Below are 19,101 nucleotides of genomic sequence, written 5' to 3'. Positions count from 1 at the left end.
ATCGGGGAGGGCGGCCGGTGCCTGGCGGCCATGTTGAGTGTGGCAGGAAGGCCTGGCCTGGCCTGGCCTGCCCGCCGCCGCCCCTCGCGGGACCCGAGGTGGGAAGGGGCGACCGAGGGCGGGGCCGGGGGGGCCGCGGCGGGACGGAGCTGCCATTACCCACCCGCCCGTGCCTCGCGGACTGCAGGGAAGTCGGGTTGTGGGCGTGACGTCAGTCCGTAAAGCGGGCAACGGCTTCGCGCCGCTGGGGGGATGGCGTCACTTCCGGTGCCGCGCAGGGCCGCAGCAGCCCCGCGTCGCTCGGGGGACGTGAGGTGAAGCCGCGCTCCCGCGGCGTCCGGGGACCCGCGGCGGGGTTTGCGCTGGGCGCAGCGTGCCCGGTGCGGGGTGTAGCGTGGTTTTCCGCGGTTCCTGTGGCAACTGGCGATAAAGCGGGGCGTGGGGGGCGCGCGGCCTGCGCCCGCCTCGGGGGGGTCCCGCAGGGGACTGCGGTGAGCGGGCGGGGGCCCTGGGCCGCCCGCAGCCCAGCTCCTTGGCGGCGAGAGCTGTTCTCGCCCGTATCCGCGCCCACTGCCAGGCCAGGGTTAGGTACTCCTCCTTGGAAATGCACAATGGTCACTTTCTCATTCTTTTTGCCTCTGCTTTCAGGTCTATTATTATGCATTTTTATTTCCCAGTGTTTTTTATTTTTCTAAAAACTGGCCTCCAAGCAGTACTACAGAAACACCGCAGCTATAGCATTACGGTCTTACACCACATCGGATAAAGATGAGCAGCACGCACTTAACCTTTGAGAAAGATGCCTTAGCTTTTGAGGCTGGTGCTCCAATACAGACACCTTGGAACAGTTATTCTATCATGAATCTTAATGTCGGGATCTGTGTTAGTGTTTTTGTACATCTCATACCTCAGACAGTTATTCCTGGAGTATAACTAGCTGTGAGAATCTCGCACCCCACGAAGATTTGCAGCACCCTGCTATTTTAATTTTAGAAGAACACCAGATCTTTTGTCATTTCAGCCCCTCAGAAACTCAGAATCGAAAGAAAAAAAAATAAACCATAGATGCCTTCATAACAGTTAACTGCATTTTCCTTTCATAGCCTCCAGAATAGATTTTGATTTTGCTTTCAGAATAATATTGCCCTCCTGTGGTCAAACAACAGTAAGCCCGGGAACTTTTGTCTAAGGTCTGCTTGCACATCATTCAAACATGCTTAATTATTTTATGTGTACATACGATTTGGTGAAACAAGTGTCTCTTCTGAGATTACTTGCTCTTACTGTTTGCTTACTAGAGTTCACCGTTACAGGTTTAGGCATCTAACTCGATTCAGCCTTTCATGCTGTGATGGGATTGGCTCGTCAGAATGATTCACCGATTTTTACTTTGAAACGGAGAGAAGATTTTCACACAGGAGCCTAGGGAGACTCAACAAAAGACGCCTTCGTTATTTCCAAGGGTCTCAGGGTCAGCTACCCTGTTGCAGGTCAGTTCAAATCCTACAATTGATTTTTGTGTGATGAGAGATTTTAGAGAAGCACAGAACAGCATGCCTCTTGCACACTGTAAATTGCACCATCAAAGCCCAGATTATCTCATGTGGGCCCTGAAGGTGACTCACCAATACCATCATAAGACAATTTACTTCGAAACACCTACAATACTTAGCTAAGTTTTAGAGTTGTATAACACCGTGGGTCGTTGATTTGATATTTTGTCACTCCCTTTTTATTCTTTCTTCTGCCTTTCTTCCTAATCATTGGAACTTAGTTTGTCTGTTTATACCAACCTGGAATTTATCTGGCAGGATAATTGGATCTCCTAGCAAAATGTCACATTAAGTAGGAATTATGGATAATGCCCCTGCAAAACTAGTTAATGGAAAAAAATGTTTAATTGCTGCTTGAGTAATATTGATCGAATGCAGTCATTCTACCTATGCATTTCTATATTAGATACTACTGTAACCTGCACAATACAGACAGACCCGTGCTTGCTCAGACGGGTGGATGTGAATTTTAGAGAGATGCTTCTGGAAACAACACTGCTCAGGTGAATACATTTCCTTTGGACTCTGTGGGGAGTGATGATTCTGGGTGGGTAATGGTTGTAACTGAAGGCTTGTGTGGAGGACTTGTATCCTACAACTTGGCATCTCTTTATGGGCTCTTGAAACTAAGCGTGGTGCTCTGGAGCATCAAACCCTGTCCCTGCTGTTACAGCACGGAATCACAGAAGCGTGGGGAGAAGGGACCTCTGGAGCTGCCTGCTCCACCCTCCTGCTCAGTGCAGGACTATCACCAGTACAAGATCAGTTTGGCCGTGGCTTTGTCTAATCAAATGCTGAAAACCACCTAGCATGGAGACCACAGCTTCTCTGAATGGCCTGATCCAGCCAGCGCTGTGCAGCCGTCTCTATAAAGAACTTTTTGCTAATGTCCAACGTGAATGTCCTGACTCGCAAATTGTGGCCGTTGCTCCTTCTTATACTTTCTGTCACTACCAAGTAGGGTTCATCTCCACTATCTTTATAACCGCCCTTCAAGTAGTTGTAGCTACTATTAGGTTGCTCCTTAGTTGGTTACACCACTTGGTTCCCAGCCCGCCCTGAAGCACAGGGATCCTGCCCCAGCAGCAAAATTTCACACTTCTCCTTGCTGAGCGTCATGAGATTTCTGTTCTGTTGGCCGTGACCTTGACTTTATCACAGTTCCTCTGGAAGGTGGCTCCGTCAGCACTTCCCCCAAATTAGGCACTCTGCGCTACCCTCTAGGTCGCTAATGAAGCCGTATGGTGACACGAACCCCAACAGAGTCCCCGTTGGTTACCAGCTGTCAACTGGACCCCGAGCCACTGATTTCTACCCTCTGAACCCAGTGGTCAAGCTGTTTTTCAGCGAGTCTAACAGTGTGTTTGCTCAGCCCACACCTCTTCAGCGTGCTCATGAGAATGGTCAAAAACCTCACTAAAGTCAAGGTAGATTACATCTGCCGCTTTCCGCTTTCCCCGTAGCCTCTTGTCTCAGCCTAGAGGGCAGCCATAATTGTCATCCTGTGACTGATTAATATTCCTGGCTCTTTCTCCTCTGATGTTATTTCCAACTGAGTAGCTCATAATTTTTTGCTATTAATCCCAAAGAGCATGACCTTGTATTTTGCAGTACTGAATTTCGACCCCTTTCTATTATTCCAGTCCTCAAGGCTGGCAACTTTTCATCTTCTCTAGAATACTATGATCCTTCCCTGTATATTAAATGACTCTCAACTTTGATTGCAAGTTGACTCAGAATAGGGAGTTTGAGAAATTACAGCATGAAAGGAAGTAGACTTGGCATGGACTTGGCTTCAGGGTAGTGCTGTTCTGTGTTGAGCTACAGAAGGATTTTTTAGTGAAAAATTTTTCTTCCCTGCAATCCCCAGTGCATGGGAAAATCATTTCTAAAAGGTATATAGGGAGTGAAGGGAGTGTGACCTAGAAAAACTAGTAAGGTGCATATGTCAAACCCAGTTAATTTTTTTACTAATGATACTGATCTATATATATAAAATGCTGAACAGAACACTTATCTTCCCTGTGTTTGGCCTTAGGATACATTCCCCATCAAAGGCAAAGAGACCCTGTTGACACTTTCCTGGTGAGTAAATCAGTCATGAGAGCAACATATTTCTTTTCCAAGAAACATATAGAAAACCATGTTTTGGAAATTAGGACTCCTGGGTTTCCCAGAGCTCAGCATATTCTTGAAACAAAGGTATTCAGACTTCATCCTACTTTGTCACTTGCCTGTGCAGCTCTCCGGTCTCATTGTACTGCTTCTATCCACCATCCTCCTCCTTCCCAGTTACCAATGCAAGAGCGCTACAGTGAGTGGGGACAAAAGGACCTTTCACCCCGTCCCTGCGCACCTGCTTGTGTACTGGACCCTTCGTAGCTGACCAGTGATGAGTTGGTCCATCCTAGCTGCAGGCATTTTCTCTTTTACAAAGTGTGAATGAGGCAGTGCGGTAATTTTATGCAAATCCATGTGCAGATTAAAAAATTAATCAAATTCTGAAATTTTCATTTAAAGAGATTAGTCTTGAAAAATCCCCCATCTAATCCTCCCAGAATAGTCACTTGGAACAAACCTTCACCGCTTTGTTTTCCTCCTGCGTTCAGTGCATCTCCTGGAAAATTTTCTCGTAATGCTTTTGGGACCATCTGGAGCAGCAAGTTTGAGTTTGAGCAGGGCTCACCAGGCAAATTAAAGTTGATATATCAAATGATAGAAAAGATGTGTCACTAAGTGGGAACATGGGAGTTTAAGGCAGTAAAATCTCTGCTCTGTTGTACTTCATAGGTAAACTCCCATGGTAATGCATGAAAAATGGAAGCAGTAAGCCTCGGTGAGCCTAACGGTAATTTACGTACCAGGAGGCCAGAAGAAAGTCATGTAGCAAGAAAAACGAGTAGCAAGAGAGACTGCTAAAACTTGCTGTGCCTGGTAGTTTACTGCTGTAACAAAGATGTAATCTGTCTTTTAGAGCTTGAGCTCAAAATTATCCTTGAACAATTGGGGTTTGATCCAGTGCCATCTGAAATATTTTCCAAGCCCCTCAGGGATTTTGGAGTTGACCCTGTGGTGGGCCAGCCACCGATCACTGCCATACTGGGGGAAATCCAGAGAAGTTCCGATGACATTAAAAATAAACTAACTTAGAGCCCTGAAGATCTCAGTTAAATTAACCATCACAGCATCCTCCGATCTTGCAGCACCTGAAACACTCGGGATGTGTGATTGGGTTGGCCTACAACAAGCCCAATTGCCCCAACTTCAAGAAAACCACAAGCCTGTGATGCAAACCCTTGAACAAACCTCCAACCACAGCACCTGGAATAGCTCAGCTCTGCCCAGTGATGGCAGACTGGCCCCTAGAAGGGAATATTTTTCTGGCTTTCAAGTACCTGCTGTGGAGTGAGGTGCTGGCTCATTTTTCTCACTGCACGTCCACGGCCAGCTCGTTTGTTCACTCTTTTCCTCCCCAGTGTGACTCCAAGTTTATGGCTCAGACTATGCCCCGCTATGTTCATGCTTTTGGTCTCATGCCACCATCCAATTTACGTGGCAGCTTACCACATTTCTGCCTCTAGTGCTGGATTGTTTCTGTCTCCCTCTGACTTTGGCTCCTTGCCTGCAGAATTGCTTTAATTAAAAAGTTAATGAAAGGTAATGCAAACGAGTGCTTTGGCTGTATTTTATCACAGTCCAGCTCCTCTCCCTCCCTCTTTCCCAGGGATGGTGAAAATGAGGAGCTGGGTTTTTGCTGCTTTTTGTTGTGAGAGTTAACAGTGGAAATTTCTGCAGACTTAGGAGGAGCCCTATGAAGAAAGAGCTTATAATGGTAATGCATGCAAACAAGTATGTAGATGGTGAACATTATTCATCAATGAAAGCTGAGGAAGTTTTCATTTAAAGGGGATTAATCTAAACCCCTTACAGTCCTCCTGCTCTCTTTGGAACAGGCAATTCTTAGCATCATTTTCCACCTAAGCTTAGTGCAAACTTCTAGAAAACTTTCCAAAAGTCTATCTATACCCCAACTCCAAATTATCCTGAGCAGGGACAAAGGGAAGGAGTAAAACCCAAGTCCCACTAGTGCCTGTAGCATGTCACCTTATATCCATATAGAAGAGGGCTCATTCATCCGTATGTGATTTCTCTGAGAAACTGGGGAACAAAGATTAGTGTGTGAAGCAATACGAGTCACATCATCAGCCCCTTCTCCCAGCCCAGATTCCTCCCAGCCAGCAGTGGGAAGAGGCAAACGCAGGGATGTGAGGATATAATTTCCCCACGTGCGATATGCAGCAGCTAACTGGCAATTACATCATTTCTAGACCCACCATCCATGGAGGTAGCCTGAGAGCTGCCATTTGGATTATTTTTCTTTCCAAGGCTGCCTGTTCAACAGTTGGACTTGATGATCTTAAAGGTCTTTTCCAACCTAAATGAGTCTATGAAACAAAATGAATCTATGTCTTGGTGTGGGGTGATGTTCAGTTCTCTTGATCTTGTTTTTAAAGCCCTAGTAAAATGAGTAGGATTTTTATTTTTTGTTAGTATCTACAGTGGATTTCATAGCACTGATTTATAGTTGTTCCCTGATGACATTTAATACCCAGTGCGTGAGACTGTATAAATAAATTACATAAGAATGGATTTGTGGCATCATTAGCAGCACCCCCATTCCAAAGGGAGCCTCCAGTGAGCCTGTGTGTCTAATCAGAGCTGACAAGGAGCAGAGTTACACACCGAGACCTCCAAAGCTAATGGGTCTGTGCCAAATTCAGCTCTCTGTTGCGTTGGTGTAAAGTTGGATAACCTCTGACTGCAAGGGGGTTTTACACCGGATTTACTCTGCCTTTACACCTGCGCACTGAGATCAGTGTCGGACAGTGTGCCCTAAAATCCTTAGAAGCAATGGAAAGACACGTGCTGACTTCAACAGACTCTGGATCGGGCCTCAAAGGTTAAAATATAATCTGAGTTCAGAGTGCAGAAAACAGATTACATGCCTGCTATTGTAGCGAAATGCTTTCCAGAGCAAGCATTAGCAGTATGTACACAAGTGCTAGATGAATTAAGCTGGCATTTATTTTTTTTCAGCTCCAGTAGGAGAGGATTGCTTTTAAACAACTTGCGCCTGCTGTGTCGTGTCTGGAGTTGGAGCCGAGCGGAGCCGCTGGGAGGGCACGTGTGACAGGAGCCGCAGCTGCAGGTCTGGTTGTGCTCAATTCCCCTGGTCTTCAGGGTCAGCCATGCACAGAAACATCAAGGCAGAGACAGAGGCTGTTAAAAGCTTTGGGGCTTTATTTTCTTAAAGTCCCCTGGCTCCATTTAAGCCTTTTTCTCCAACCACTTCTGCAAACCCTGTATCGCAGCTCAGACGAGGCGACCTGGGGCGTGATGCACCTCTGTTTTGTAACACCTTCCTCTGATTGCACTGTGTTGCCAGGTGAATTGGAGACCTGCTGGGAACGGAGATGCTAATCTCAGTTCCTGAGAGGTCTACAGCTGACTTCGCTGGTGTTAGCACAGTCACTCTGGCCCTCATTGTAAGAGGGCTGAGGCTCAGTGGTTTAAACTGCTGGCAACACCAGCTGCCATGAAGTTTAGGAGTCTAGTAACAAAGTGATCAGGACACCCTGTCTTTTATCTCCTCGTGATTGAAAAGCCAGTCCTGACCAGTATCTAAAGGGAGTGTAGATAGGTAGTTTATCTGCCCTGTGTTTTGCCTTTAAAATCTGTTTCCCTGAAGCATTGAATCATTTTTTTTCTCTGGCAAACCTATGATTCTCCATATAGGGACCTGCAAGTCCCTTGTCCAGTAGATTTCAGAGTGTGCCCAGGTTTCGTTGCCTGAGAAGGCGCTTGTGTGGAGGTTTTCACAGAGCCTTTGGGTCCTTGCAGCAAAATAAGGCAGATTTAGACCCAGAGGGGCTGTTGGAAAGCTTGTCTGGCTTAATGATTAACACTTTGCAATGCTATGGGAGTGTTAGGACAAAGAGACCTCTGGACTTGGATCTCTCCCAGAAGAAGCCAGCTACTGGCCTTGCACTGAAACATATACATTTACTAGAGAGATGATTGACTCTCTCAGGTAATTTGAATGGGTCTGTGATCGAGTGTGTTGCCTGAGCTGCTTCAGCCTCCTGGCACCCTGCCTTAATTACCTGCACCATAATTGCCATGAGTGGGAGAGATGCAGATCACAAGGATCTTTGATCCTGAGAAACCAGCAGTGAACTTGCTGCCAGTTAACAGAGGGAAGGAGAAATGCTGGGAGGGAACAGATGCATGCATGCTGGCAGGGGCTGCCTTTCCTCTGTCAGGACAAGTGTCTGCCCTTGAGCAGCTGAGATCCTTTGGTCCACACTCATCTCTGTTGCATATAATGCTAATACTCAGTGGAGACTAGCTCAAATGGGCTTTCACAGACATGGCTGGCAAATTTGCCTGGATCTGACATCCTATTTGGGCTCGAGTAGACATCGTGCTTGAGGACATGGTTTAGTGGTGGACTTGGCAGTGATAGGTTAATGGTTGGACTCGATGATCTTAAGGGTCTTTTCCAACCTTAACAATTCTATGATTCTATGATTCGAAATGTGATTTTAATGGATAATGAGAGGACTAAAAAATAAAAGCAAATGAAGCCTTGTGTTAATTTGCTGTTTGGTGGGGAGACTTCATTACTGGTCTCTCTGTGGCCACCAGCAGCAAGGGATCAGGCAGCCAGCAAGCCTGTTGTTTCTCCAAAGTCCGTGCGTGATGCTGCAGGGACACATGGGGCAATGCACAGCCAGAGAATGACATCAGCATTTGGCTAGCACAAGTAAGGGAGTTAATGTAGTGAAAAGCTCTTCCACCCAGACACCCTGCTCTCTCCAGGAGAGAGAGCAGCTTCCACAGTTTGGAAAGGCATCAAACACTGAGCAAATAGAAATGATGGCTTGCCAGTGGCAAATTTACAGTGATGGAGAAGCTGGCTGGCAGGGCTCACCTTCCCTGCGGGAGGTGATGGGGTTGCAGTGGAACCACAAGCTGACAGGTAGTTTGAATGTGACACTGTCCTCCTCTCCCTCCTGCCTAGGCAGAGGTTTGAAAATGCTGATGATATGGCACCTTCATCTAGAGGCAACAGGAATTAGAGCTCCATGGTTCATGTTTTGGCCTCCCTACTCTCCCTGTGACAGCCCTGTCTCTTCTGCTAGTGTTCACCTTCCCTTGCAGGTTGGAGGGTGCCAGCTGCCTCAGTTCTCGAGGCCTTACCAGTGTCGGCGGAGTGTGTGCAAGCCCACCCCACCCAGCAGATTGACTCAGCCCAGCCCCACTGTGCAGCATGTCCCTCCGTGAGCACGCACTGTCCCTCTTCCGCAGCGCGGTGGGCACCGTCCAGCCAGCTCCGATGCTGAAGAGGGCTGTGAAGCTCCAGGGAGACGGGTGCCCTCATCTGCTGGTGAAGGGCCAGGCCTTTCCAGTGAAGAGGGACCTGTACCTGGTGGGTTTCGGCAAAGCTGTGCTGGGGATGGCCGCGGCAGCAGAAGAGATCCTGGGAGACCACCTCGTTCGGGGGATCATCAATGTGCCACTAGGCATCCAGGAGAGCCTGCAGCGAGCAGGAATGCAGTAAGGGGGGCTGTGTCTGGACAGTTTGGGGGGATAGGCTGCCAGATTTCTCCTCTGCGGGATGTTGCTGTGAACCCCTTCAGTCCTTTCCAGCTGCCCTCGCGCTGGTGCCCACCCCGTCAACCAGACTGCCCTGGTCTTCAACCTCCATCATGTCCCAATGGCACCAGTGACACAGCCCATCTCTTGCGCTAGATGCGCTGCCTCCCCAGCCCTGGGGAAGACGCTCAGCAAAGGCCATCTCCCTGTCCTGGTCACTTGCTGTGCACCTCTGGTGCACCAGGCCCATTTGCCTGCTGAGTGACAGCCTGGCTGGCTGTGTAGGTGCGCGTGTCAGTGGTGTGATTGCCTCTCTTACCTCACCAGGGAGATGCTCCTGAAGCCACACAGCAAAATCCAGGTCATCGAAGGTGCCAAGAACAACCTCCCGGACCCAGAGGCTCTGAAGGGAGCAGCTGCCATCCAGGAGCTGGCTGAGGGTCTGACTGTGGACGACCTACTCCTTGTGCTCATCTCAGGTAGTGTGGGGATCCCAGGGAATGGGCTCTGCTGATGACCCTCCAGCCGCTTGCCCACACGTGGCTGTGCAGCAGGGGAGCACTGTGCTGTGTTGGCCCTTTCAGCGCTGACACTTGCACCTCTGTGATTTTTCCCCTCCCTTCTCCTGCCAGCCTTTCTCCAGGGATGCAGCAGGGGAGAGCATGGGGCTACCTGCTGCTGCAGTGGACACGCTATCTCCCAGCACTGGGGAGAGGCTGAGCTGCGCAGGCTGGGTCCTGCAGTTGTGCTACCACCATGAGATGGTCCCTCTGGGCACAGCCTGCCAGCTGCTCTCACCCCTTGGCAAGGAGACACTTGCTTCCTGCCCCCTCCTTACATTTGGGGATGCAGACTTGGAGAAGCAAGCACTTGGTAGACTTGTGTGCTCCAAATTTGTGCACGGATGTGAGTCTGTAAGCTGAGATTCGGGACTGACCCTTCCCAGGGCTTTTCTGCTGCCCAGCCAGTGGAACTGAGGCCCCCAGGTTCCAACAGAGTGAGCTGCACACCTTGCACCTCCTGAACACCCCCAGGTCCTGTCTGCTGGGCCCCCGGCTGTCCCCAGACCCAGGGCTGTGTAAGGAAGGTGGATATTGTGCATCAGAGGGATGCAGTGACGTCACTCCAGCCCGATCTCAGCTGGGTGAGTGGGTGTCACAGGGCAAAAGCATGCAGGGGCTTGGAGCAGCTCTCTAGTAACCCCTTGGTCTCCTCTGCTCAGTGACTGTTCCTCTGTAGATGCTGGAGCCTGATCTGGTACGGAGAGAGTAGTGCTGTTAGGCAAACACCCAAGTGCCTGGAAGCTAGCTGCGCTTGCTGGGGATTCCCCTGGGCTTCCTCCTGTCCTTTGGCTACAGGGATCTCCAAGAGACTCCTCAGCCCTTCAGGGAGCCGGTACAGGATCTCCCTGTGGCTGCGACTCCCTATGCATGTGCACTCCCACACAGCAGCCGGTCCCCAACTGCTCCTGCCTCTCAGCTAGATCCCTGGCTATTGACTGAAACACAGGCATTTGCATTTGTTTTTCTTGCTCATCATGTTTTATTGATGCTGATTTGTCTCAAACCTCTGAGCAGGCTTTGCCTTTTGACAGTAGCTTTCAGCTGTATTCCTGTGCATGTTCACTCTCTGCTCAGATCTTGCTCCTTTCTACTCTGTATTTTCCATCCATTCCACTTTTCCAGAAGAACCTTTTTTCTTTGCCTTCTTTTCCACATTTCCAATGCCCGCTTGTATCAGACTGGATTCCCATTGATGAGGCTATCACCCTGGACTCTGGGTGTGCTTTGTCCTTTGTGTTACTGTCTCCCCCTTTCCTCCCAGGCCTAGATGAGCACAGTTCAGCAGTTTCTGATCTTGCTGCAGCCATAGCTCGTATTTTTACACAGTTCTGAATAAATGGAGCCAGCAAAGCAGGCAGTGTCTCCATCTGCCTAGCACTGCTGTGTGAGTCGTGGAGCCTCTGCCCCCTGCTCACCCATCCAGGTAGCCCTTGAAAATCAGTGTGATGACACACTAGTAGCCTGGTGTAGTGGGGATAGTAATTGCTGGCCCTTCTCTGTCATCCCTGCAACACTGCAGGCATGCAATAACCTGGTCCGGTGAGGTTTACACTGCCTGGGTGAAATGTAGCTGACTGCAGACAGTGCAGGGCAGCAGTGATTAAAACCCATTAGTGAAGAAGACTGAATTCTCCAGAGGTGTTAGCACAGTTCCCCAACCACCTCTGCCTTCCTGCTGTGCACTGGTGAGGGAAGAGGAAAGGCTCAAGGGTTGAACAGCCTTGCTTTCCTCCTTTCCTTCTTTTCCTGCTGCCCTTGCCATCTCTTCTGCATCCTAGGGGGTGGATCAGCCCTACTGCCTGCTCCCATCCTTCCCATCCTCCTTGAAGAGAAGGAGAAACTCACAAAGATGCTGGCTTCCCGAGGAGCTGCCATACAGGAGCTGAACATTGTCCGGAAGACTCTGTCCTTGCTGAAGGGTGGAGGGCTGGCCCGGCTCGCATATCCCGCACAGGTAACCGAGGGGAAGCCCCTGCTTGCCCAGAGATCACCCATCTGCCCTCAAAATACGGGTTTAATCAACCAACCTAAGCATGCTTGCAGGGTTTTTCTCCTGAGTGAACAACCTTTGCAGATTGTTTTGGGACTCTCTGGCTCAGATTTCACTGAGGACCCAAACTCTCAGGGAGACAGAGGTGGAAGAGGGGGAATTCAGACTTGGCAAATGTTGGCCATCCCATCAAACCACTCAGCAGACCCCAGCCCTCACCCAGCAGGCACTTCCAATGTGCTGGTGCTCCACCACAGCGCTTTCGAGGCTGGGTCCGACCCTTGGCTCCCCTGGGGGCTGTTCTCAGCACATGCCATCCTTGAACCCACACTAGGTTATCAGCCTGACAAGCGCAGCGGCACAGGTTACTTCTTCCACTGTGATGGTCCAGCATCAAAGGACATCATAGATCTGTGGGTTGGACAAGGGCAAGGTAATGCTCACAGGACCATAAAACAAAAATGGGCCCAGATCTGCCCCTGTTTCCATCTGCTTTGACATGGGGGTGGTGCAAGTATAACTCAGAGCAGCACTTATGCCAGGGCTCTTGCGTGGTCACCTGTCTCTGCCTCCCACAATAATCCATGGGCGTTTCTTTTTGTAGGTGGTGAGCCTCATCCTTTCTGATGTGATTGGTGACCCCCTGGACATCATAGCGAGTGGGCCCACTGCCGCCAGCTCCCACAGTGTCCAAGACTGCCTTCAGATACTCGCCAAATACAACCTGCTGCACAACCTGCCCAAGTCAGTGGAAACGGTCCTGTCCAGCTCTCCCACCAAGCCCGCTGCTCTGGAAGACTACTCCCATGTTTGCAACATCATCATCGGGTCAAATACGCTGGCTTTAGATGAGGCCAAACGCCAAGCTGAGGGCCTGGGCTATGCAACTTTGATTCTGAGCACAGCAATCTGCGGGGAAGTCGGCCGCATTGCCACGCTGTACTGCCAGCTGATCCGGCTGGTCTGCCTGGGCTTCGCTGGCCTCGGAGAAGGGCCCCTGAGTTACGAGGTGAGAGGGAATCTCCTGCAGCTGGCGGCAGAGCTAGAGATCCCAGGCTTGAACCTTGCTGAGTTTCTACAGGCCCTGCGAGGATTAGGGCCTGAAAGACCAGTCTGCATCCTGGCCGGTGGAGAAACCACAGTTCAGCTTCAAGGAACCGGCAAGGGAGGGAGGAACCAGGAGCTGGCCCTGCATGTGGCACTGGGGCTGCACAGGGCACAGGCTATGGAAGCCAGCAGCCCCCCAGGGAGGTGTGAGATCCTCTTCCTCAGTGGGGGAACGGATGGGCAGGATGGGCCGACGGAGGCGGCAGGGGCCTTCTGCAGCCCAGAGCTGGTAGATAAGGCGCTGCAGGAGGGCCTCAATGTGGAGGCCTTTCTCAGCAACAACGACTCCTATACGTTCTTCAGCCAGTTCCAAGGTGGGCATCACCTCCTGGTGACAGGCTTGACCGGCACCAACGTCATGGACATCCAAGCCATTTTAATTAGAGCCACAGACAGACCATGAGAGCTCCCTCTGCAGATATCCAGATGTATTTAATTAGGACCGGGGGTAAATGGAGGCATCAATGCTGCAGACAAATGTGAACTACTTAAATTAGGGCTCGCTATCGAGGGTGCTAATACCTTTGACAGAAAGAATCCACTAGACACAAGTGGATGTCCACAGCAAAAGCAAGCACTTGTAATTGGGATCAGAGGAAGGTAAGAGGTCACATTACAGACATGGAGGCCAGATTTAACACTTCTGCTGAGAGCCATCACTCTTGTGACCACTGTTAAAAGATGTGGGGAAATCAAGGCCGTGGTAGGGCTGCCAGGGAGAGCCCTCACTGGGGCTCTTGCACCTCCAGCGCCCCCAGCTCAAGAGCAACTCATTAGGGGGCTTTTGCAGGTTCGCAGAAGTGCATTACAGTGACTGAAGGATGTAAAAGCAATAGCAAGGCCTGCCCAGCTGGAGGCATGGAGGTGCTGGGGGAATGCAGTGGGAAGGGGACACCCAGCACCTGCTCCATGTGCCCACGCAGTGCCCTGCAGCTCTTCTCATACCAGGGTGCCCGAGGCGACACAGAGACCCCAAGCCCAGCACAACGCACACCCAGCAGCGTGGCTAAGGAGCACGTTGGCCGAGAGCAGTGTTTCATCTTGGACGCATGACAGAAGAGCGGTGCCCAGTGGCACAGAGGGTGGTATACCTTCACTGTGCAGCATAAGGAAGGGGATGATTGAGGTGCAGTGGCGAGCCAGCTGAGTGGAGCACTTCGCCTCCAGCCTCCTTCCCTCCGCAGGGACATCTTCCCCGCTGGTCCCTGTTGGGAACGCCTCCATGCCAGCAGCACGTATACTATAAGCATTCACGGTGTTGTTTTCCAACTGCCTAGAAAACAGTCACGCAGCCAGCCTGAGCCACTGACCTTTCTTCTGCGCTGAGGCAGAAGTCGCTGTCACTCTGATTAACTCTGCTAATTCTGCAGAACAAAAGGGAAGGAAACCTTCATGCTCGGCTCTCCTGACCCATGGTGCTGAGCTGATCAAAGGGTAAAGCTGCTGGAGCCGTGCTTCGACAGGGAACCGCTCCCCCACATGCATAAGGACGTAGTGGTTATTGTGTGCAATATGTGGGAGAGCAGAGATGAGCTGGGTTTCCCAGGATGTGGAGCCCACACTGGGGCTGGATTTCAGAAGGGCTCTGCCTGTAGCAACAGGCACAGTGACGGTTTTGGCTGGATATTCAAAGGACTTCAGCTCAGCAGCCAGTATGACCCAACACGTCTAACTCCTTTTGAATATCTGCCTGTTTGTTACAGAGCCTAAGTGAGAGCTGAGCTCCTTTGAAAATCCAGCCCTAATTTAATAGGACACGCTTGACTCAGACTCTTTCCAGACAGACAGACCTACTCCGTGTGGCTGATCTCATCTCGTGACATAAATACACTGTCCTGCCAACACCGTGAGTCGTGGCGTCTCACTGAACTCTGTTCTGCGCCCCGCTCCAAGATGGATTGGAGGGTGGATTTTTGAGGAGGATGCGACACCTCCTGCTTTGGTTTCGAAGCCAACATCTAACAAGCAGGAATATCAGCAGGACCGTCACGGGGCCCGGTATCGGTGCCAGGCTGGCAGCTGGACTGTCTGGGCCACAGCCCAGGCATAGTGTCAAGGCACAAGCCTGGGGATTTCAAAACCCTGGTCTTACCCCAGTGGTTTAAACTCATCCACGCATCTCATTTGTCCTCAGAGTCTGAAGGTCTTCTGTAACCTGCCTGAACTTGCTCGCGCTGGCAAACAGCTTTGAGATCTGCTGGGGAAAACCTGCCAAGCGTTATAAAGCTCGCTGTGCCCCCGTAATGTCAGGTGGCGGTTGCGCAGGAGAAGCTGCTTTGTGCCTTGCGTTTTTCTCCGGAGGTCGCCAGCAGGTCACCTCCTCCAAGCCCAGCATGCCAGCACCGCGGGGGCACTAACACGCGCAGTGATACAGCCAAAAAGTATGGGCTGCGGCCAGGATAACTGACTAAAGCTGGCTCCAAAACATTGTTAATGCTTCCCGCCCAATTCTGCTCCAGTGAAATCCAGAGTGACTCCAGTTTTGGGCTGGGGTGCCTGGTAGAAGGGTCACTGGCATCTTCAGCAGCAGGTCAGGCATGCCAGCCTGGGCACGCTGTCACCGGCCCACCATACCCCTGCGCTCTGCCTGCAGCCCTGCCACATTGCTGCATGCCGTGCTAGCCCGTGGAGCTGCTGCTTGCACTGTGTCACAGTCAAGTTCAGAAGACCTTGGGCTAGTGCTCGCTGGCTTCTCCTGGGAAATGCCTACTACACATAGGCCTCCTGAGCAGTGTCCTTGCTTTCTAAACAGTGGCTTTTCACCAATGATTAAAAAGAGTTTGTGTCAGAGAGGAGAGAAGGCTAATAAAAGGTTTGTTGAAAGGATGGAGTTGTTTGAAGTGCACTTCACATCTACATTTGCTTGGCCTCCATATACAGTTTTTGTTCTTGTGCCTTCTTTCCTAATGAGGAGATAACAGGACAGGGGGAGGTTGACCAAGGACACCCAGGTTACAGAAACACTTTTCCTCTTCTGATGCTTCTACCTGGATAGATCAAAGCTCCATTTCTGAGGTGAACCTAGTGCATCCTCTGCCTAGGGAGGAAAGGAGCTTTGGAGTGTGTGCACCCCTAACAAACACGGCATCGTTTTATTCCTCTGGACAACGCTCAGCACAGAATTGCCTGTTACTGCTCCAGCTGACCTGCAGTCCCTTCGCTGACAGCAAAAGACCCCACGCATGAGCCAGCATACATTTGGGCCGCACGGGTCGGGTTTTGCAAGGATTTGCGAGATAACAGTTGCATCTAAAGACTCAATAGCTTTGCTTACCTGCCAAGTAACGATTTGCCTCTGGGTTGTCAGAGCCTGCCGCGAGTGATGACTTTCCCATCGGGAACTTGAGCGAGTCACCACAGGGCTGCAGCTTGCCCGCACTGTCCTGGATGGGATATTAGCATCATGTGAGCGCACCCCGGGCAAATGAAGAAACCCAGAGCACGACTGTGGTCGCACCGAGCAATCCCATTGTGCGGGCCATGCCGGGCCCAGTTCCGCGCCATCCTGGCTCTGGGTGCTTGCACCTAAGGAGACAAGTCACAGAAAGAGTGAGGACGATAAGAGCTGCTTGGTTTTGACGCTCCCAGTCCCTTCCCTTTTTATCGGAAAAGCAAAACTCTTTCTACACCAGCCAGCCTCCACGAAGGAGGGAGATGGGTGGAGATGGCCTAAGAGCTCCCTGGCCACGTCCCAGTATGTGGGCAGGGAACACAGGGACAGCCACCTGGAAAAGCACGTTCAGCTGCTGGGCAGGGAGCAGGTGAGCAAAGCCTGGGTGTGTTTGGGGTCGATTTGCTCTCCTAAGCAGGCTGCTCGTAGCCAAACAGTGCTAATGGCCAGGAGAAGTAACTGCGTTATTAACAGCGCAAGCTTTTGGCAGTAAATTAAAAATCTTGGCTGCCGCCCTTGGCTCTGCTCTTGCCTCTTAGGAGACATTAATATCACAGCTCCCCAGCATTCCCATTATCACTTCATTAAGGATCCAATAATGATAAATGTGGATGGTTTTATTTTTCACAGAGCCTGATTAATGGCTAATATTTCACTAGGTGTTAATGGGGCCCTTCCTTTATGGAGGGATCGGAAGGGGGCTGCCTTTCATCTCCTCCACAAGCCGGGTAATTTTCACTATTTTCGCTAATGTGACAGATTTAACGCAAACCTTGAAAGAGCGGCTGAGGCCTCTTGAGAAACTTTGAAGAGCATCGTGCTTGGGGCAGCCCTTGCTGCCGTGGCTGTTCCCCAGCTCCTTTCTTATCATCATCATCATCATCGTCGTCGTCGTCATCATCATCATCTTCCTCCTCCTCCCCTGTCCTGCTGGCAGCACCTCCTTCCAGTGCCTGCACCCAGAGGCTGTTGCCCATCTCCCGGGACAGTGAGGGGCAAAAGCAAAGCAGGGGTCTCCCCAGGGATGAGCCCACCAGCACAGCCGCCAGGGGCTCTCTGCAGCAGAGGTGGTGCAGAATCAAGCGTGCCCTTGCAAGGGGGTGCGGTGCAAGGAGTGGGCTGGTGCTGCCCTCACCCCAAGCCTGCTCGGCACCCCTCACCTGCCCCCCAAGAGGGCTGGGGAGCCCAGGATGCAGGACAGAGCCCAGGCTGAGGCCAGCAGCCCTCCTCCAGCACCCCAGGGGATAGCTTTGGTGGCTCCTCCAAGACTGGCTCCCGTGGCACAGGGGCTGTTCTCCGGCGTAGGACCCTGGCGTATTGCACGGCTTCAATCCCTATATGAAGTGGGATGTATAATCACATAGGAATAAAAAGCCATACAAGACAGCAGGCCGCAAGTTGCTCCATGCTGGTGGGGTGACAGGCCAGTCCCTCTGGAGTGGCTGCCATGGCCCCCACTGGGATGGGACGGGGCTGGGCCCTGGGGAGCCCCCCCAGCCCCTGTGCGGGGGTCCATGGGGACACAGAGGAGCCCTGCATCAAACAGAGAAGAGAGGCGATGTTTCAGCCAGGAGAAAGCATGGGAGGCCCCAGAGCCGCTGGAGAGGGAGCCCCACGGGGTGTCAGCGCTTCCTCCCAGCTCTCCCAGCTAACGGGGGCCTCCCACGCCAGGCCCCCCCTTGGAGCTGAGACAAGACATGCCCTGTGGTACACCCAGACCTCCCCTCTGCCCATCCCTGTCCCCAGGCAGCACCCCCCAGGGGCTCCTCCATCCTGGGGACCCTCTGCTTGCACTACCGTCATCCCCAAGACTTTATCAGCCCCACCAAGGCAGTGGGTGCCACAACCCTCCAGCACCATCACAAACAGCTGGTGGGGGGAGAAAAAGGAGCCAGTCCCCTCCCCACGGCAGTGGGAGCATCCTCTGCTGTCTGACCGAGGAGAACTCTGCGGGTGGAGCAAGCAGTTGCAGGGAGCTGTCAGCGCCTGGCTGTCAGAGCACAAATCCCCTGGCAGCCCATTAGGAGCAGCTCCCGGCTGCCTGCAGGAGCTCTTGACAGGGGGCCAGGCACTGGCGCGAACAAGTGCAGCTCCTCCACTAAGAAGCTGGACGTGGGTGGAATGAAAGCGGGAAGCTATTGCCCCGGTGAACGCTTACTGAGCGGCGCCAGTATGGCCGCCACGGGCAGCCCCACGTGCTGGGGTAGGAGGGTGACCAGGACAGGCTCCCGCAGGAGCCCACCCAAGCGATGCTGGGGATAAAGCCAAGTGGTGGCCAGCAGAAAGGGGGTTTTGTGCTGCCTCCTCTCCTCCTGCCTTTCTCTGGAAGCTGATCACATCCCAGCAGCGATTCTGGCATCCGCGGGATGGGAGACCCGGAACAGTGCCTGCGGCAGGAAGGGATGGGTGGCAGATGCAGGCTTGTGCAATGCAGTCCAGACACACACCAAGAAGGGATGAGCTTCTTTTGGCTAAAAAAGAGCAAAGCAGTGATGCGCAGCCATGCTCTGCTCGCTGAGGGCACCAAAAACCTCTTTTCACTGGCCGAAGAGACCACAGCTGATCACCAGCCTCCAGCCAAGCATCACAGCAGGGCCTTGGGCAGCACCAGAGGGGCTGAACCACCCCAGAGCCATCACCCTGGGCTCCCCTTAACCCATGAGGAGGAACTTCAAGCTCCAGGCTGCCTTTCCAAGCCACATGGCAACACTGGGAAGCATCAATACCCTTCAAAACACTCCCAGGAACGTTCCTCCATCCCCAGGGCTGGGGTTTCTCCCAAGGCCAGAGCAGCTCAGCAGGTTGGACTCTGCACGTCATCCCTTGTGGGATGCTCCT

General features: G+C 51.9%; 1 protein-coding gene across 5 annotated transcripts; it reads left to right on the top strand.

Moving 5' to 3' along the window:
- Position 1: 1 nt before the first annotated feature.
- GLYCTK (glycerate kinase) lies at positions 2-18,886 on the top strand. Of its 5 annotated transcripts, none has more exons than XM_082321186.1 (11): positions 2-98; positions 1,314-1,490; positions 1,960-2,056; positions 2,778-2,980; positions 3,592-3,638; positions 6,651-6,762; positions 8,778-9,173; positions 9,540-9,691; positions 11,554-11,729; positions 12,370-16,633; positions 17,023-18,886. In XM_082321186.1, exons 7-10 carry the CDS (start codon positions 8,887-8,889, stop codon positions 13,273-13,275), a joined length of 1,521 nt encoding a protein of 506 aa, XP_082177312.1. In that variant the 5' UTR covers positions 2-98; positions 1,314-1,490; positions 1,960-2,056; positions 2,778-2,980; positions 3,592-3,638; positions 6,651-6,762; positions 8,778-8,886; the 3' UTR covers positions 13,276-16,633; positions 17,023-18,886. The 5 variants fall into 5 exon arrangements, with proteins under 5 accessions (XP_082177312.1, XP_082177311.1, XP_082177309.1 ...); XM_082321185.1 differs by having other exon boundaries at positions 2-314; XM_082321183.1 differs by having other exon boundaries at positions 2-1,190.
- Positions 18,887-19,101: the final 215 nt, after the last annotated feature.

This window comes from Platalea leucorodia (assembly GCF_965183815.1).
Source record: "Platalea leucorodia genome assembly, chromosome: 9".
Classification (NCBI taxonomy): domain Eukaryota; kingdom Metazoa; phylum Chordata; class Aves; order Pelecaniformes; family Threskiornithidae; genus Platalea; species Platalea leucorodia.
Note: the sequence above shows the minus strand (reverse complement) of the source record. Positions and strands in the feature narration are given on the sequence as shown.

Bases quoted from the DNA above. Each gene is read 5' to 3' on its own strand.
- GLYCTK (XM_082321186.1), top strand. From the start codon at position 8,887: ATGTCCCTCCGTGAGCACGCACTGTCCCTCTTCCGCAGCGCGGTGGGC. The intron at 9,174-9,539 runs GTAAGGGGGGCT...TTACCTCACCAG, and splicing joins CTGCAGCGAGCAGGAATGCA to GGAGATGCTCCTGAAGCCAC. The intron at 11,730-12,369 runs GTAACCGAGGGG...TTCTTTTTGTAG, and splicing joins GGCTCGCATATCCCGCACAG to GTGGTGAGCCTCATCCTTTC.